This window comes from Neohortaea acidophila, assembly GCF_010093505.1.
Source record: "Neohortaea acidophila strain CBS 113389 unplaced genomic scaffold BDY17scaffold_1, whole genome shotgun sequence".
Taxonomy (NCBI): Eukaryota; Fungi; Ascomycota; class Dothideomycetes; order Mycosphaerellales; family Teratosphaeriaceae; genus Neohortaea; species Neohortaea acidophila.
The window spans coordinates 1,992,488-2,007,931 of record NW_022985510.1 but is presented as its reverse complement, the minus strand read 5'-3'; the positions used below and the strand labels follow the sequence as shown (position 1 = coordinate 2,007,931).

At 55.7% G+C, this 15,444-nt stretch overlaps 7 protein-coding genes across 7 annotated transcripts; 3 read left to right on the top strand and 4 right to left on the bottom strand.

The window, feature by feature from the left end:
- Window positions 1-13: 13 nt before the first annotated feature.
- BDY17DRAFT_320424 (uncharacterized protein) lies at window positions 14-1,966 on the top strand (the record flags this gene model as incomplete). The annotated part of the gene is made up of 1 exon (XM_033736454.1): window positions 14-1,966. The coding sequence occupies one exon, from the start codon at window positions 14-16 to the stop codon at window positions 1,964-1,966; it is 1,953 nt and encodes a 650-aa protein (XP_033594482.1).
- A 28-nt stretch (window positions 1,967-1,994) lies between these two features.
- Window positions 1,995-3,109, bottom strand: BDY17DRAFT_320423 (3-dehydroshikimate dehydratase; the record flags this gene model as incomplete). The annotated part of the gene is made up of 2 exons (XM_033736453.1): window positions 1,995-3,024; window positions 3,078-3,109. 2 exons carry the CDS (start codon window positions 3,107-3,109, stop codon window positions 1,995-1,997), a joined length of 1,062 nt encoding a protein of 353 aa, XP_033594481.1.
- Window positions 3,110-3,664: 555 nt separating this feature from the next.
- Window positions 3,665-4,785, top strand: BDY17DRAFT_320422 (oxidoreductase; the record flags this gene model as incomplete). Its single annotated transcript, XM_033736452.1, has 2 exons — window positions 3,665-4,193; window positions 4,256-4,785. The coding sequence occupies 2 exons, from the start codon at window positions 3,665-3,667 to the stop codon at window positions 4,783-4,785; spliced, it is 1,059 nt and encodes a 352-aa protein (XP_033594480.1).
- Window positions 4,786-4,794: 9 nt separating this feature from the next.
- On the bottom strand, window positions 4,795-6,875 carry BDY17DRAFT_342595 (quinate permease). Its single transcript, XM_033738021.1, has 4 exons — window positions 6,576-6,875; window positions 6,402-6,522; window positions 6,033-6,340; window positions 4,795-5,980 (listed from the first exon to the last, which is right to left on the bottom strand). Exons 1-4 carry the CDS (start codon window positions 6,675-6,677, stop codon window positions 4,868-4,870), a joined length of 1,644 nt encoding a protein of 547 aa, XP_033594479.1. The 5' UTR covers window positions 6,678-6,875; the 3' UTR covers window positions 4,795-4,867.
- A 393-nt stretch (window positions 6,876-7,268) lies between these two features.
- Window positions 7,269-8,232, top strand: BDY17DRAFT_244511 (shikimate/quinate 5-dehydrogenase; the record flags this gene model as incomplete). Its single annotated transcript, XM_033730541.1, has 2 exons — window positions 7,269-7,467; window positions 7,520-8,232. 2 exons carry the CDS (start codon window positions 7,269-7,271, stop codon window positions 8,230-8,232), a joined length of 912 nt encoding a protein of 303 aa, XP_033594478.1.
- Window positions 8,233-9,789: 1,557 nt separating this feature from the next.
- Window positions 9,790-12,360, bottom strand: BDY17DRAFT_320419 (uncharacterized protein; the record flags this gene model as incomplete). Its single annotated transcript, XM_033736451.1, has 2 exons — window positions 9,790-10,635; window positions 10,690-12,360. 2 exons carry the CDS (start codon window positions 12,358-12,360, stop codon window positions 9,790-9,792), a joined length of 2,517 nt encoding a protein of 838 aa, XP_033594477.1.
- Window positions 12,361-13,306: 946 nt separating this feature from the next.
- Window positions 13,307-15,347, bottom strand: BDY17DRAFT_342592 (uncharacterized protein). Its single transcript, XM_033738020.1, has 2 exons — window positions 14,907-15,347; window positions 13,307-14,855 (listed from the first exon to the last, which is right to left on the bottom strand). Exons 1-2 carry the CDS (start codon window positions 15,111-15,113, stop codon window positions 13,530-13,532), a joined length of 1,533 nt encoding a protein of 510 aa, XP_033594476.1. The 5' UTR covers window positions 15,114-15,347; the 3' UTR covers window positions 13,307-13,529.
- Window positions 15,348-15,444: the final 97 nt, after the last annotated feature.

Below are 15,444 nucleotides of genomic sequence, written 5' to 3'. Positions count from 1 at the left end.
GCTTGCGGCTGCAATGGTCAATGGCAAACGAACGGCCGATGCTGCGGTCGCCGACAAGGCCGCAGACAGCGACGCTGTCTATGTAAGCAAGCGCTCGCGCGTGTCGCGCGCCTGCGATCAATGTCGCTCCAATCGCGAACGCTGCGACGGGGCCAAGCCATGCCAGACGTGCATAACGCAATCGCGAGGATGCTCCTACGAGGCGACGCCGAAGAAGCGTGGGATTCAGCCAAACTACATTCGCACCCTCGAGGTCACTCTGGCCTGGCTGTTCCACACCTATCCGCAGGCGGAGCTCGGCTTGACGAGCAGTTTGACCCACGACGACGGCGATGCGGGTAAAGCCATAGGGTGGAAAGAATCCAAGACGGCCGAGGCCCTGCACCAGGCGTGGAGGAAGTCTCCATTACCAAAGCAACTCGATCAATTGCTCTCGGGCGAGCCGGTCACCACCGAAGGCGAATATATTGGAGGCAGTACGACCATGAATGACGTGAACAACACCGGCTTGGCCTTGTCTCCGCCATCTCGAACGACTTCCCTGGACCTGCATCCTCCCTCGAGAGCGGCTGCTAATCTCGACGAGATACTGACATCCAACCCTGGCCCCCGTCTCTCAGCGCCTGGAACTGCTCCCGTCCTTGTGAAACTTCCCGAGAATGCGTGGGAGTTATTAGAGTACTACTTCGCCTTCACCAATGCTTGGCTGCCAGTCACCGAAAAGCACATTCAGCTTAAGCTTATGTACACCTATCCCCGCGAGGGCCTGACCGGCGACCAGATTCGTGCACCGGAGCACGCAGAGCTTTGGAGTATCTTGGCCTTGGCGTCCTCGCAAACCTCTTCTGACCCCGAGCAATCTCGTTGGATACGAGACACAGCCGAGAGTCTGATCCCTACAGTCGGCAAAGACACCGCTTACGAGATTCCGCACATCAGAGCACTGCTCGTAATGGTGCTGCTTGACATGAGCGAGCAGCGTACACTGGCTGCATGGCTACGGATCGGCAGCGTCGTCTCACTACTGCTTCTCTTCCGACTTATGAACAAATTGGGACAAACAACGAAATGGTGCCGACATTTGCAGCTAGCCGCCTTTGTTCTGGAGAGCGCGCTTGCGTGTCACTTGAGAGTACCTACGCATCTTCGACACTCGTATGTCAATCAAGTAGGCTTTGTGGAAGAAGACGGGCTCGAGGAGTGGTCGCCGTGGTACGATCCAATGACTTATGCTCCGGAATCAGGCCTGAAACCTCCAATCAGGGCGCTGAGCACGCTGAATGCACTTGTGCGGATCGCATTGACCTCGCTGGCCAACAACGACACTGATCTCACCGGTGCTGCCGCTGCGGAAAGCTCGGCAGGGTCGGGTATTATGGTCGTTTTTTCTTTGCTGGAAAACGCCTCTTCCAAACACACAAGAGTGCAGCCATGCCTGCTCCTTGGCCAGACTGGGTACCAAGGCGTCTTGTCCACGACGGCGATGCAGTCCCATGATCAGAGTGACTTGGTCAGACCAACAGCCGATCAAATTAGTACGATGCTCTCTGGCATGACGCCTACACCGCTTCAACCCCTGGGTATCGCCGACTTTCAAAGTCCCCAGCTGAGAACGCATTCGCCAGCCGGTGGGCATATCGAATCGGTCCACGATGTCGCGTTACTGGCATATCCCCACGCAGCTACCTCTCAGGCTGGGTTTGACGGAAGCACATTTGGAAGCTTCCCAACGCCCGTGAATGTGTTTGAGGAGTTTGATGACATACTGGAACACGAGGATGCGGGTCAGCAGTCGCAATTCTATAAGAATCTTGGCTTTGCGCCCGATGTGGTACTTGCAGAGTTCTTTGGCGAAGACTACCAGCCTACGGACCCTTTACTCGCGTACTTGAATCCTTCACTATACGGAATGGAGCAGCGGTTGGCTGGAGGGACATCCTGGCCGGACGCTATCGGCAGGGGATGAGCATTATCATTATGAAAGTTCTATAACCTCAAAGCTGCGCTCTTGCTACCTGATCAGCAATCTCTCGACATGGCGACTGAACATGCGAGGCAGCAGTGAAGTCGTTCCGGATCCTATCAAACGATTGCCATGCTCGATCTGCGTGTTCTTGGGGCACCGCTGCACTGTGCTCTGTCAAGCTGACATTGAAGAGCTCGGCACTCACCCAGCCCTTGAATCCAAGGCCGGTGAGGATGGCATCGAGGATGGCTCGCACCGGTAGATATCCGCCTAAGGGTTCCTCGCCGTAGAAGAGCCTGCAGTTTCGGGACCAGCTCATCCGAGGCGGCTGCTCTTGTCGATAGTATGCATGCCCTTCGATCAGAGGCTCTGCAAGCAATGCACCGTCCACAACCTGGACGTATAAGACTTTGTCGACATCAACCTGCTCGACAAGTCGCTGGAGGGATTTTCGCATGGCTTGCTCGGCGTTGTGTGTCTTTCGAGAAGGCGCGGTGGGGTCGGCATAGACGCGGGCGGCCATGTTGAACGTGTCCAAGCAGATGCCAAAGTTCGGTCGGTCGACCTTTTGCACCACATTCCAAGCAGCCTCCCAAGTGTCGACATGTGTGCCCCACGCCAGTGCCTCATACGCGACACTGACACCGCTGGATGCAGCCAGGTCGGCAATCTCACGCAAGTCTCCAACAATCAGATCGATGTCTCCGCTGGCTTCTTCTCTTGACAAGGTAGTCGATGGCACCGAGATGATACGTGTGTCCAGGATCTTGGCCAGTCTGATCCAGTGTTTGAACTCGTCGACCCTCTCGCAATGAAGCTCGCGATCTCGGAGTCCTTCGTAGTGCATGAATGGCTGCAAGCACACGATTGATACTGATCGCTCGTTACATAATGATCGAATGCGTTTTGCAGCAAGCAGTTGTCTCTCAGCAGGCGAGTCTCCGGGTATGGAATGTGAGAAGTATTCAAGGTCTTCGAAGAAGAGTTCGATGTCGAGGCCGACTCTTGCCGCTTGGTCAAGTTTCGAGATAAGGTCATGCGCCCATGCTCGTCCGAGACTGCAACAATCAGTGAGATAATCGCCAATGAGGGAAATACTGAATGAGCTCACCTGTGACTGGATATAGCAGGTCGGAAAGACATGGTTGAGAGGAACGTGTCGACGATCTGGGCTGGTTGGCTGGTGGTGGAGTAGTTGTATGTGTCTACAATGTATGGTGGTGGAAGCCGATTTCAAAGGGTGGATGTATATCAAGGATACAGCAAAATGAGAACTCCGCAATGGAACGAGCGACTACATGTAGCTGGCGGATTGACATACATTCTCGATACAGCCTCAGACCTGGTGCGACTCGTCAACGCTGAGCCTTTGCGTTCCGAAGCCGTCATGGCAAGGACGCTGGGCTGATAAACATTTAGCCGGCCGAGGCGGGGTGATGTTTGATCCACGACTACACATCCACGAGGACAATCCTGCAACGATTGACGCGGTCTGTCTTCCGCTAATCCCGACATGATATCAACCGGAAATTGGGGCTATGCGAGATGTCCGTAGTGATATACTGTGCCCGGTTCGATGATGCCGTTCCCGGTGGAGCGCATCCTCAATGCTAATTAGCAAAAGCCGATGTACCTTACCAGCCCTGACTTGATAATGCGAAGGGTCGTGACACTACTGGTTGATTATACCGTATGAACATGGACCCCTCCGAACGACTCAAGGTCGCAGTCATTGGTAGTGGCCACATCGGGCCCAGGCATGCCAGCAGTGTTGTCAAGTGCAGCGAAACAGAGCTTTTGTGCTTCGTGGACCCGTCACGCAATGCTCAGGCCGTGGCGGATTCATTCCAGGTGCCTCTGTTCGAATCGATCGGGTCTATGTTGGCGGGACGTCACACTCCCGACGCCGCAATCGTCTGCACGCCCAATAGCACGCATGTGGAGGTTGCAAAACAACTGCTGGCGGCGGGGATTCACGTGTTGGTGGAGAAACCCATCTCTACCACTGTCGCCAGTGGCCGGGAGCTGATCGCCGCGGGCGAGCAGAGTGGAAAGCAGCTGCTCGTCGGCCATCATCGGCGTTTCAATCCATATATTGTCGCTACCAAACGAGCGCTAGAAGATGGTGCAATCGGAAAGGTCGTTGCGGTCTCCGGGGTGTGGGCGGCATACAAGCCCCCCGGCTACTTTGAGGCTCCTGCTGAATGGAGGAGGGCAACAGGAAGCGGTAAGCTGCATTTTCGGGGTGAAAACAGAAAGAGTCACATCATGACAATTGTTCGACAATAGGAGGACCGATCCTCATCAACTTGATTCATGAAATCGACTGCCTCCAGTACCTCCTCGGGCCTATCGTGAGAGTTTACGCCGAACAAACCGCCTCGCACCGCGAGCATCCAGTCGAAGAAGGAGCGGCGATCCTCCTCCGTTTCACCTCTGGAATCGTCGGAACGTTTCTCCTCAGCGACTCCGCCACGTCCGCTCATTTCTTCGAAAGCGCAACTGGAGAAAATCCCATCATTCCGAGGCTAGGCAAAGACGTCTACCGCATTTTCGGCACGGCGGGAACGTTGAGCGTGGGGGATATGAAGGTCACACGATGTGCTGAAGATATCGAAACGAGCTGGACGGCTGTTGTTGTTGAGAGCGGAATTGCTGTAGGCAACGAAGTGCCGTTTGATGAGCAAATCAACCACTTTGTGCGCGTGGTCAGGAACGGCGAGCAGCCTCGATGTTCAGGGCAAGATGGGCTCGACGCTCTGATTGTCTGTGAGGCCATTAAATTGGCCATGGTGGAAGCTAGACCTGTGGATATTTGAAATGATCAATTCTCTCGAGACCGTATTTCTTTTCGTGATATCGTCTGAACGCTATATATATCTGGCGGTTTCTATGAGACGACTACGCAACGGAGCTTGCTCTCTCCAATGTTTGGAGCTTCTCCTTTGCAACGCTCAATCCCGCCCCATCGGCATCCTGGCGGAACTCGTGCTCTCGCAATAGATCCTCGTCATGGATTTGATCGTGAGCCCTCCAGACCGGCCTGATCTCAAATAGACGGTCCATGCTTTCGAGCGGAATACCCTTCGTCTCGGGGATTAGGAAGAAGACGAAGAAGATGGACAAGATCATCATCGAAGCGAAGAAGAAGTAGACTCCACTTCCGTTGCGGCCCATGGTCAAGAACATCTGGGGCGTGAAGCGGCTGATGATGAAGTTCCAGAACCAATTGTTGGCCGCCGCAGACGCTTGACCCAGAGAACGCACGCTTTGATCGAAGATCTCCGAGTTGAGGACCCATGGAGTGCCGTTCCACGATGGAGTATAGAATGCGGTCCACAGGTAGAAAAAGAAGACCGCGGCCACGCCGCCCGAGCTGAGTGGCTGGGTCACTGTGTCCTTGGAGGAGGCGATTTTAATGGTGGAAATGTAGCCGCCGATGATCCACATGCATACCGAACCTCCAGCCGCGCCGATCATCAGGAGCTTGCGGCGTCCGAGGCGGTCAATGAGGAAGAAGAGCCAGATCAGGGTAAGGCAAGTCTTGACAACGCCGAAGATGCCGGTGGTGAGGAAGGTGGTGTTTGTGCCCGCGATGCCGATGGAGTGGAAGACAGTCGGAGAGTAATAGTTGATCGCATTGATCCCACTGCCGTTCTGCCAGAGGAACAGCATGCCACCGAGGAAGAATCGCCATTGCACCTTTCGGCTCTTCGCAACAGCCTTGAAGGGATTCCAGAAGCCCATGCCAATCGCCATCTGTTGCTCTTCCAACGCGGCGTCGAGGAAGGCCACTTCCTCAACGATGTATAGATCGTCCTGCGAGAGGTTGCGAATCCAGCACAGATTCTTTAGCGCTTGCTCCCGACGATTCTTTGAAAGCAGCCAGCGCGGGCTCTCTTTGATCCAGAAGGTGCCCAAGAAGAGAAGGCCGCCGGGAATCAACTGGACGGCGAAGGGGATCAACCATTGCGTGTTGCTAGGTGCCAATGTTTCGGAGATGCCGTAGTTGATCTAGGACATGTTAGAAGGAGCGTGGACGGGGATGAAAGGTGCCCATGCTTACCCAGAAGCCAACAAGGCCTCCGATCTGCCAGCCCAGCTCGTAGATACCAACGAGTCTCCCTCTGATAGCGGGGGGAGCAAGTTCGGCAATGTAGATGGGGACCGTCATCGAACATCCACCGACGCCAATGCCGGCTAGGACTCGACCGGCATAGATGAGGCCGAGTCCGCGTTGTGAATTGGCACCCAGCATCATCCCTGCGCCGAGAAGGAAGACGAGAGAGAAGCACCATAAGCTCTTCTTGCGTCCGAGGTAGAAGGCGGAGGCATAGGCGAAGAGAGATCCAAAGAATGCGCCCGCTTGGTACACTGAACGTTCTCTATCAGTATGTGTCTGTTGAAGTCGATCAGGTTCTTGTCGCCCACGTACCGCTCACGATGTTCGACTTGACAAAGGCCAAGTGAGAGTCGGAGAAGTTCTCGAAGCCGAATTCATCTTCGAAGGAAGGAAGAGCGAGAGTGGTGCCGATGAATGCACTGTCGTAGCCAATCTGTCTTGCCGTCAGAGGGTGACATGGATCAAGACCATGCGCTCTGCACCTACCATGCATGATGCAAAGGAGGCAATCGCCGCACACGTGTACACACGCCAGTTGTACACGGCCTTGGGCGTCGGCCTGTCTTCAACCAAGGTGAGAAGACCCATCTTTGATGCAATTTCTTCTCGGAGATGGGTAGTTGGAGTGTCAAGATGGCAATCCAACCAGAGATGGGGTGTGTTAAGTGCAGGACGAGCCGCGCATCTTTATAATAAGGCCTCTTTCCCCTCCTTCTCCAGGACGATGCCGCCGTTCCGCCACCGGACGATCTGGAAGCAGCGCGGGGATATGAGTTCTCGCATCTGGGGCGCGGGGGAGGAGGAAAAGGTGCGTGAATTGTGGGGTAAAGGAGTGCCGATGGAGGCGGAAGAAACCTCTTCCACCGGCCGATTACTCTTCCTTCCCTGCCCGGCTAGGCCCTTTTCCTTCCTTGATGATCATCCTGCCCCATGGTCTGGATGGCGAGGAGTGACGTTGAGAGGAGGAGGGGAGGGACTATGGAGTGGCCATATTGCCTCAATGCTCACTCCCTTCTTCTGTTGTTTCGTTCTTCATTTCTGTGAACATATTTTTCTTCGTTGGCTTGCCGTTGAATCCATTCCAGCATCCCTATCTCGTGTATACTCATACTCGTGCTACGGATTCGATCATAAAGCCTTGAAGTCGCACGAATGCAGAACCAAACACACAGTGCCGACATGGTACCATCCCAAGCCCCAAGGACGGATCACCTCGACGGCACTGGGTACCTCTTCGGCTACCCCATCGCCCACTCCATGTCCCCGCTCTTGCATCAAACCATCTTCACAGGTCTGGGCCTCAACCGAGACTATTTCCTTCTATCCTCGCTGGACATGGCGCACTTCCTATCACTAGTGCGGGATCCGAAATGTTATGGTACGTTACTTCAGTCCCGTATAAGACAGTTCACAATGCTGACATACTCCAGGATCGGGAGTTACAATGCCGCACAAAGTGGCCATAATACCAGAGCTGGACGCCATCACTCCCGAAGCTGAAGCCGTGGGCGCTTGCAATACCATCTTCAAACGAGGCTCTCAGCTCATCGGCACAAATACCGACATCATCGGCATTCGCGAGAGCTTCTTCCAGAACGTATCAGACAGCGTCTGGAGTGGTCGACCAGGTCTAGTAATTGGCGGCGGCGGTGCAGCAAGATCTGCAGTGTACGCCCTTGTCAAGTACATGAATTGCAAGACGGTCTACCTCGTGAATCGCGAGCGCCGGGAAGTCGAAGCCGTCATGGAATGGTGCACAGCTCATGGCTATGGTGACGGCCTCATTCACGTCGAGACAGTCTCGCAGGCCGAGCAACTCGAAGGGCCTGGCGCGATCGTTGCATGCGTCCCCAACTTCCCACCCAAGACTGAGTCGGAGTGGACTGCTCGTCGGATAACAGAATGCTTCCTGGCAAAGCCGCACAAAGGCGCAATCCTGGAGATGTGCTACCATCCAACACCGTGGACGGAGATTGGTGCTCTTGCTGAGAAGGCCGGCTGGCAGGTCATTCTGGGCACGGAAGCGATGATCTACCAGGGCTTCGAGCAAGCCAGATATTGGACGGGTAAAGAGCATGCCGAACTGCCAACCGAGGCTGTCAAGGAGGCGGTGGCTAGGGAATTGAACCGAGCACGACTATGAAGATGGCACAAAAGCTGTATTGCATCTTACCGCGGCGTGGCAGCTATTGCTACCACATAAACATCATCGGGAAGGCAGATCGATTCTGTGTTGGAGACGGCATCGGACTCGGATTCCGTGTCGATGCAACAACGGAGAGTCGAATAATCCTAGTCGCAGCATGACGGCTCAATGGCTGGAGATGTCGACCTACTTATCCCAAGCCCATATCACGCCTCATATGGCCCGGATGTAAAATTTATCAAGGAGGAGAAGAAAAGGGATCAGCAATAGTAGACTAGATAGATAATGCAGATCGATGACTCCGAAGCAGACTGTAACACTTTATTCAGACCAATGGCAAGAAATCTACGTCTTTTGGTTCGACACTACTCCACTCTGCAGCCCTCACAACGTACGTGATATGGTCAAGCACCGGGTTTTCTCCTGTATTCGACCTCAGATTGATTCGCCATTGGAACCTGACGCTGAGGGGGTTCAGAGCATTGGATCAAGCGTTCATCCGTGCCTCCATTGTCCTACAGGAACCCCGCACGTTCATATGTGACCCCAAATTCGACCAAAAATGGCTAATATCACCCCCCTACGGTCGAAAAAAATCAATTGCGAACGCTAGAACGTTGCCCACACCCTGAATCGAACAGGGGATCTTCTCATGACGTCCAGGAACGTGTGATTTAAATCACAGTGCATACGAGTGAGCTTTGATGAAGTTAGGACCGAAAATCGATGACGACATGCCCTAAATCGACACTTACACGCTGTACCACTAAGCCATGCGGGCCGCGCGAATATTAGATCACGCTAATGTCTATCATATATAAATCTACTAGAAATTGGGACCTCCGACCTTGTTCCGGGCGAGAGAAAAATGTTGGCGTATTCGACGAGGAATACCTCATATGGCATGTGATATGGCCAATCATACGGCATATGCTCTGTTAATGGGTTCCAATGGCTACAAATCTACTGAAAGAGCATACATGCATTGAATGCGGTGCTCAGTATACCCCCACGCGTTGGCGGGCGATCGAGAATCGACATACTTTAAGTAGAATACCTCCAATGGCTAGTCATATGGCATATGGTACGTAGTTTGGAGTTACAATGGCTGCAGAATCACTATGAGACATACATGAATTGAATGCGGTGCTGCGAATACCATCATTTCGACGGGCGAGACGAATCGGCGTACCTGTACCTTTTTCGAGGAATATAGCATATGGCATATGGCATGTGATTACATTCCAATGGCTACAAATTTGCTAGAAGAATATACGTGCATTGAATGCAGAGCTTTACATACGATCACGTTGAAAGACACGGAGTACAGTTCACCACGGGCGCCACGGGCGACAATGATAAGGCCGTTCACTTTAAGAGAGAGATACGCATGATTGTAACGACACGAGTCCAACGGACCTCCAATACCACGCTATGCAGTTGCCATTGTAGGCTCTACGCTGTGCACACATACCAATGTTGCAATCCATGCCCGGACCAAGCGGTCCTTCACAACGCCTTGATACCGTCTCGACATCATCACGCCCCATTGCGTTAATGCGCCTGCTCCACGAGCCACTCCATCACACTTTCGTAACAAAGGACATACTGCCTCAGACTCTGCACCATGCTCAAGCGTTGCCGCCGGAACTCCTCGACCGTCTTCTCCACCAAGTCCTGGTCTTCGCGCTCCACCCAACTCCCCTCCACGCCTTCCGGGCTGCGCGTCGGAGTTGTTGCATCGCCGCTGTCACTGTCACCACCCGCCGCTTGATTCGTGGGTGGATCGAGGTCCATGGGCGTGTATTCGCGCTCTTTTTGTGAAAGGCGTTGTCGTTTCAGCATGTCGATGACGGAGTCGACGGTGCAGAACGTGCCGGTCCGGCCACATCCGGCGCTGCAGTGGACCAGAATCGGCCGCTTGTTGGCTTGCTCGGGTTCGGCAGAGTGGCTCTTATTCGTGCTCCGCACAACAGCGTCGCACTGCTCTACCAACCCCAGCAGGTGCGCGGGATGCGCTGGAGCGCCGAAATCCGGCCAGTTGGAATACTGCAGTTGCGTAATCTCCCGGAGCGCTTCGAAGGGCTGCTTTTCGTGGGCGAGGGTGAAACGGCGCACGGTCACGTAGGGGTGGTCGGAGCCTTTCTCATCCTTGTCTAGCGAGGTCATGGGCAGGAGCTGTGGCCCAGTCGAGGTGCGCTTGGGGGCCGAAGGGCGATTCCTGCGATGGATGCGAGCAGGATCGATGGATGCGCGCTTCTCAGATAAGAAATCGAGTTGGAATGGTCCGTACTGTCCATCATCCCAGTAGTTGTGGGCTTTCACTTGGGGCCCTTCCTTCTCCGCCGTAAGCATGACAATCACGCGCACATCCTGCTGCCACACAATGTTCCAAAAATCCTGTGAATATCAATTAGCAATGCGTCCCTCAAAATGCTCAAACGGGCTGCTTACGTTGAACGTCGCAGGGATAGGGGCCTGCGTGGAGATATATCGTTTGTTGCTCCATGCGGCCTTGATGTAGCTTCCGTTGAAATAGTCATCGCCATGCTTTGGGAGCCCCTGCAGCTTCACGCGCGAATGCTCGAACGGCCAGATGTTGTTGTAGCGATTCTTGTTGCCCTTCTCGATACCCGATATCTGGGTCAATTTGCCGCTGGGAGATTGTGTCTTCGTGGGCATACCCTGAGGCGTACCGTACGACACGTGTCCGGACAGGGCATCTTCCATCCGCTTCTTCTCCCGTCGTTCGATTTGTTCAAATTTTCTTGACGCCGCCTTGCCCTGGTCTCGGTCGTCCGACACCTCGCGCAGCCATTCGGGAAAGTCTTTCTCGTCCGTGGGAGCGGCGCCGGAGGGGTGCTTGATGGCGATTTGCCCAACGCCCCCGATGAGATCCATATTTTGGCGGATGTTGCCGAAGAAGGGGTTGGCCGGGTTCTCCGTTGACGGCATGGGACACCCGCCAACGACTGGGGCGACCTCGGGACCGTCAGTCTCGATTGAAAGGCATACGTTTCTGTTCGAATCCGCATCGGCCCCGTCCTCGAGATGGTTCGGAAAGCGTCGGGCAAAGTCGTCCAGGCCGCCTTTGACGATATATGGAGTACCCGTGTATCCCTCACTCTGAAACTTTTTGATGGTGTTCACGCAGGTGTGCGCGTCTTTGATGGTGGAGGAGGATGCGTCGTACACGATGATGTACGCACTTTCCCGCCACCGCTCAAACTTCCGCCTCTGCCCGTTATCTTTGAAAGTCTCGGCAAGCTTGTGGACATTGAAGGACGGTCGTTTCAGCAATGTGGTGGGTATGCATAGATTCAGCGCGCCGGCGATGTGAGTTTTAGCATAGTGGGTGGAGACTCTCAGATCCAGTAACAAGACGGCGTCGTCGCTGGTGTCGAGAAGGTTGACTAGTTGTTGAGGAGTGAGGAGTAGAGCGGAGTCCGGCTCGTGCTGCGGAGCAGTCTGGGCGCGGGGTTTGTTAAAGCTCGCGGGACCGCACGAGTCATCCAAGGGAAGCGCAAATCGCGGCTGGGCTTGCAAGGTATTGTCTTTGTTTCTCAGTTCCAAATCGCTCCGGGAGAATACAGCAGGGGAAGCGCGCAGGGATTCTTCCGGTAGGAACTGGGAACCGGGCGAGAGTACTCGTTTGGGGGATCTTCTGCCCATGCCAGCCAGGTCGTGGGCATGCGAGTGTAATATTTCTCTCGACGAGCCCGAGCGACTGGAGGATTTGTTGAGCTTGGGTCTGGAGGTGGACTGGCTCGGCATGTTGAAGTTTGAGCCCAGGCCACCGAGATTGAAGGCCTTGCCTTCTGACTGTCGCTTGAACGCATCAAAGTCCGGATGCTGGTCGAGAGGGAGGAGGGTGGGAGAGGCGGCGGCCGTGGATCGGACGGCGGAGGAAGGAGGGCTCCATTGCTGCTTCGAGTGGTGTGATGGGTCGGTGGGGAAGGAGCTGTCTTCGCTGGCGTGGAAGGCAAAGTAGTTGGGACTCGGCGTTTTGACGGTGGCAGAGATGGCGGTATGTGGCGTGGTGACACGGCGGGAAGGGAGGGTTTGGGTGGGCGAGTGGAGGGCGGCACGTGAGTGATGTGACCGCGGCGAGGAGACGGTTTCCATGGCCGCTGTTTGGAAGATGGCGGAAGTGAGATGGGTTGGTGAAGAGGGAGTTATGGGGGCGACATGTTGTTATTGTAGCATCGCCACCTTGACCGGCCGCAGGCTTGGGGCTCGTAGGATGATGGGCAGACTGAGACTGATGAGCGCTGTCGTTCTTCGCCCCGGAGATCAGGGTCCACGCGCGCAAATGACGTAGCCGTGGCCGGGCAGTCTGGGTCTTTGTCACGCGACTTGGGTGTTGGTGAAAGGCGAATGGGCGGTTTGGAGACGGGCGGAGGGCTGGAGGAAGGGGTGGAGGGCGGAGGGCGTGGCGAAGCAGGAAGCGGTGGGCAGATGATGATGCAGCAATAAGGTGTGATGTGTGAGCGATGGACTACCGGAGTTTGGGGCGTGCAGGCAGGACCATCTCCACCTAAACCCAATCCGGTTGACGGGAGTGGTGCTTCTAGAACGACGACGACGCCCTGCTGCCCGCATGCCGCGTGCGGAGAATGGACGGTGACGCGCCACTCGTATACACAACCGCAGGCCTCATCGACGATCCATCATCCTCCCTTGCTGGCCCATCTCTCCACACTTTCATGCGTCGTGGTCTGGATCGCTCGAAAGTCGAGTCCCGCCGGAAATGACCTCGGTGGCGTCGCTTGCTCTTTCCGGATGCTCGCGGCCGCTTTCCAAAGCCTCTCGTAAGAATTCACCCTCTCCATGCCTTTTGGATATCAATTGATGACATACGGGGGAAAAATACTGCAAGGTCTTCTCACACATATGGACAACGCAGGTCCTCCCTACATACCTAGTACACGCGGTAACGATCCAAGTCTGGGTGGAAAGGAATGGCTCACGTGACGCCTCACACGTAATCACACACACTCCCACACCTCACGCAAGGCTAGCGCTTCACTCCATCATTGTGCTGTACTGATCAGAGCATAGTCGCGGTAAATGACCTGTACACCTAATGCTAAATGTAGTCCTCCTAACACCCCAAACCTAACCGAAACCATTCAAATCGTTAATGACAGTTTGTTGTTCATCGCAGCATCCCTTCATATCCAACGGTACACCCAAGTTGCCTTGCGATAAGAAGTGTCCATCTCCCCGAAAAATAACTCCAAACGCACTCCGCTATCCCAAAAGCAATTCGCAACTCGCACCTCGCTTGCAGGCTAGCGTATCCGCCCAGTCTGAACATGTAGCCGCGCCGCCTCTTGTACAACGGGGTCATTGCTGTCCACTTCCCCCGTGCTCGGCGCCAACCTGCGCAACAAGTCTCCCAGCCTCCGCCTGGTCCGCCGTGCCTCCTCCGGCGTTTCCGCCACCGCTGCCTGCTCTTCTCTGGCCTCCACCACAGGCATCTCCTCCCGGAGTCGCCGCAGAGCTGCCACGCGCTCTTCGCGGGGTATGAGCCCGGGCCGGCCGACTCCCATGATCCCCAGTACGATGGAGCGCCGGATCGTCATCCGTTGCCGCTCTCCCGCAGTATCCTGGGGCCCGAGAGGAGGCGCCTCGCCTTCCCGGAGTGCTGCCACCCCATTCTCAATGCCCTGCTCGGCTGTCGGCCGTAGGTCGATTCGGCAAAGCGGGCATGTCCCCGAGACATTCAGGAGCCACGGATCGACACATTCGGGATGGAAGCGATGGTCACACGGGAGCACTCGTTGGTCCTGTCCCGCTTCAAAGTCTTCCGTGCAAATGCTACAGCCTTGATGGTCGGGATGCGCCTGCGTGCCTGGGTTTACCGCTGCTGCGATGCCCTCTTCCACCGGTACCTCCTTGCTCTGCACATTATCCTGCTGTTTAGAGGCGGCAGGATCGCTGTTGGGCTCTTGCACAACGTGCGGCTCCCCATGCGCAGTGTTGACGGTTCCCATCTCCACCTCGCCGGGCTTCGGCTCCTCGCGCTCCCCAAACTTGACAATGGGGAGGGTCTCCAACATGGCGCGCGCAAGTCCCTTCGCCCTGCTCTGCCGCGGCCGGCCGATGATGTTTCGAGGCCCATATCGCTCGGGATGCCGGTGTGCTCGGACGGCGCCAGTCACGATGATGAGGAGGAAAAGGCCGGTGATGACGCCGGTGATGGAATACAAGATGATCATGGCGATTGCAGTGGTGGGAGACGGCGGCCCGCCGTCGTTACCGGGGTGGAAGGCGGGACTCGTGCCGTTCACGGTTGTATAGTCCACCGCGGCGTAGATCGTGCCGTCGTTGAACGGATCGGGGGTCGATGCCCGTTCGATCGTCAGTGTCGCATCATTGGCGCTCTTCATCGTGTATATCCAGCCGTACGGGCCGGTGTAGTCTTGCAGGTCGCAGTAGTCCGACTTTTGTGTGTAGAAGACCACCGCCTTGACGTCCGTCTGCGCGGCCTGCATGAAGAGGGTCATGGCGTCGAGGTAGCCGGGGGAGGAATCGCAGGAGATCAGGGTGATGTCCGTCGACTCGGGTACGTTGACGGTTTCGGAGAAGAAGGCGGTGCCCACCAAGCCATTTGGCTAGAAATGTGTCAGCGCCGGGCATTACATTGGTGTTCGTGAGAAGCATACGGGAATGGAGTTACGCGCGGCATCAGTCAGACCCAGGAGAGGTGCATCGGGCATCAGGCTGTTCCCGTCGGAGAGATAGAGCGTGAGGCGGTCATCGTTTTGCAGACTCTCCGTGGCGGCGGTGAAGTTGGCGGGCGAGATGGATTGTGAAGTGGCCAGCGACAGCGCCATGGCCAGCGCCGTCAGGCTGCTCGTGGACATATGCATGGTGGAGGAGTGGCGAGGGATGCTGAGGGCGAGTCGGACAGCGGCGATGGGGGTTTAAACGAACAAGAGGGCGGATGGCGGCGACATCATCACGCTTCGGCGATGGTATGCATTCGATGGCAGAGGATGCGGGATGGAGGTGAGGATGGAAGAGGCTCGGAGGGGTCAAGGGAGGCGTGCGCGGCCACAGCGCTGGCGGATAGGGAATCGTGCAGGGCGAGCGCGAGATTCCAGAGCAGAGTTCGGCAGCCCCACGCTTCAATTGGTGGGAGGGAGAGTTTGACGTCTTGGTGCTAACCAGCCGCAGCCAGTCCCGCCCGGCCGCAGCCGG

Excerpts from the sequence above, each read along its gene's own strand:
- BDY17DRAFT_342595 (XM_033738021.1), bottom strand. The coding sequence starts at position 6,677 with ATGGGTCTTCTCACCTTGGTTGAAGACAGGCCGACGCCCAAGGCCGTG. Across the intron at positions 6,341-6,401 it reads CAAGTCGAACATCGTGAGCG|TGTACCAAGCGGGCGCATTC; the intron begins GTACGTGGGCGA and ends GAGAACGTTCAG. Across the intron at positions 5,981-6,032 it reads GAGGCCTTGTTGGCTTCTGG|ATCAACTACGGCATCTCCGA; the intron begins GTAAGCATGGGC and ends AACATGTCCTAG.
- BDY17DRAFT_342592 (XM_033738020.1), bottom strand. The coding sequence starts at position 15,113 with ATGCATATGTCCACGAGCAGCCTGACGGCGCTGGCCATGGCGCTGTCG. Across the intron at positions 14,856-14,906 it reads CCGCGCGTAACTCCATTCCC|CCAAATGGCTTGGTGGGCAC; the intron begins GTATGCTTCTCA and ends ACACATTTCTAG.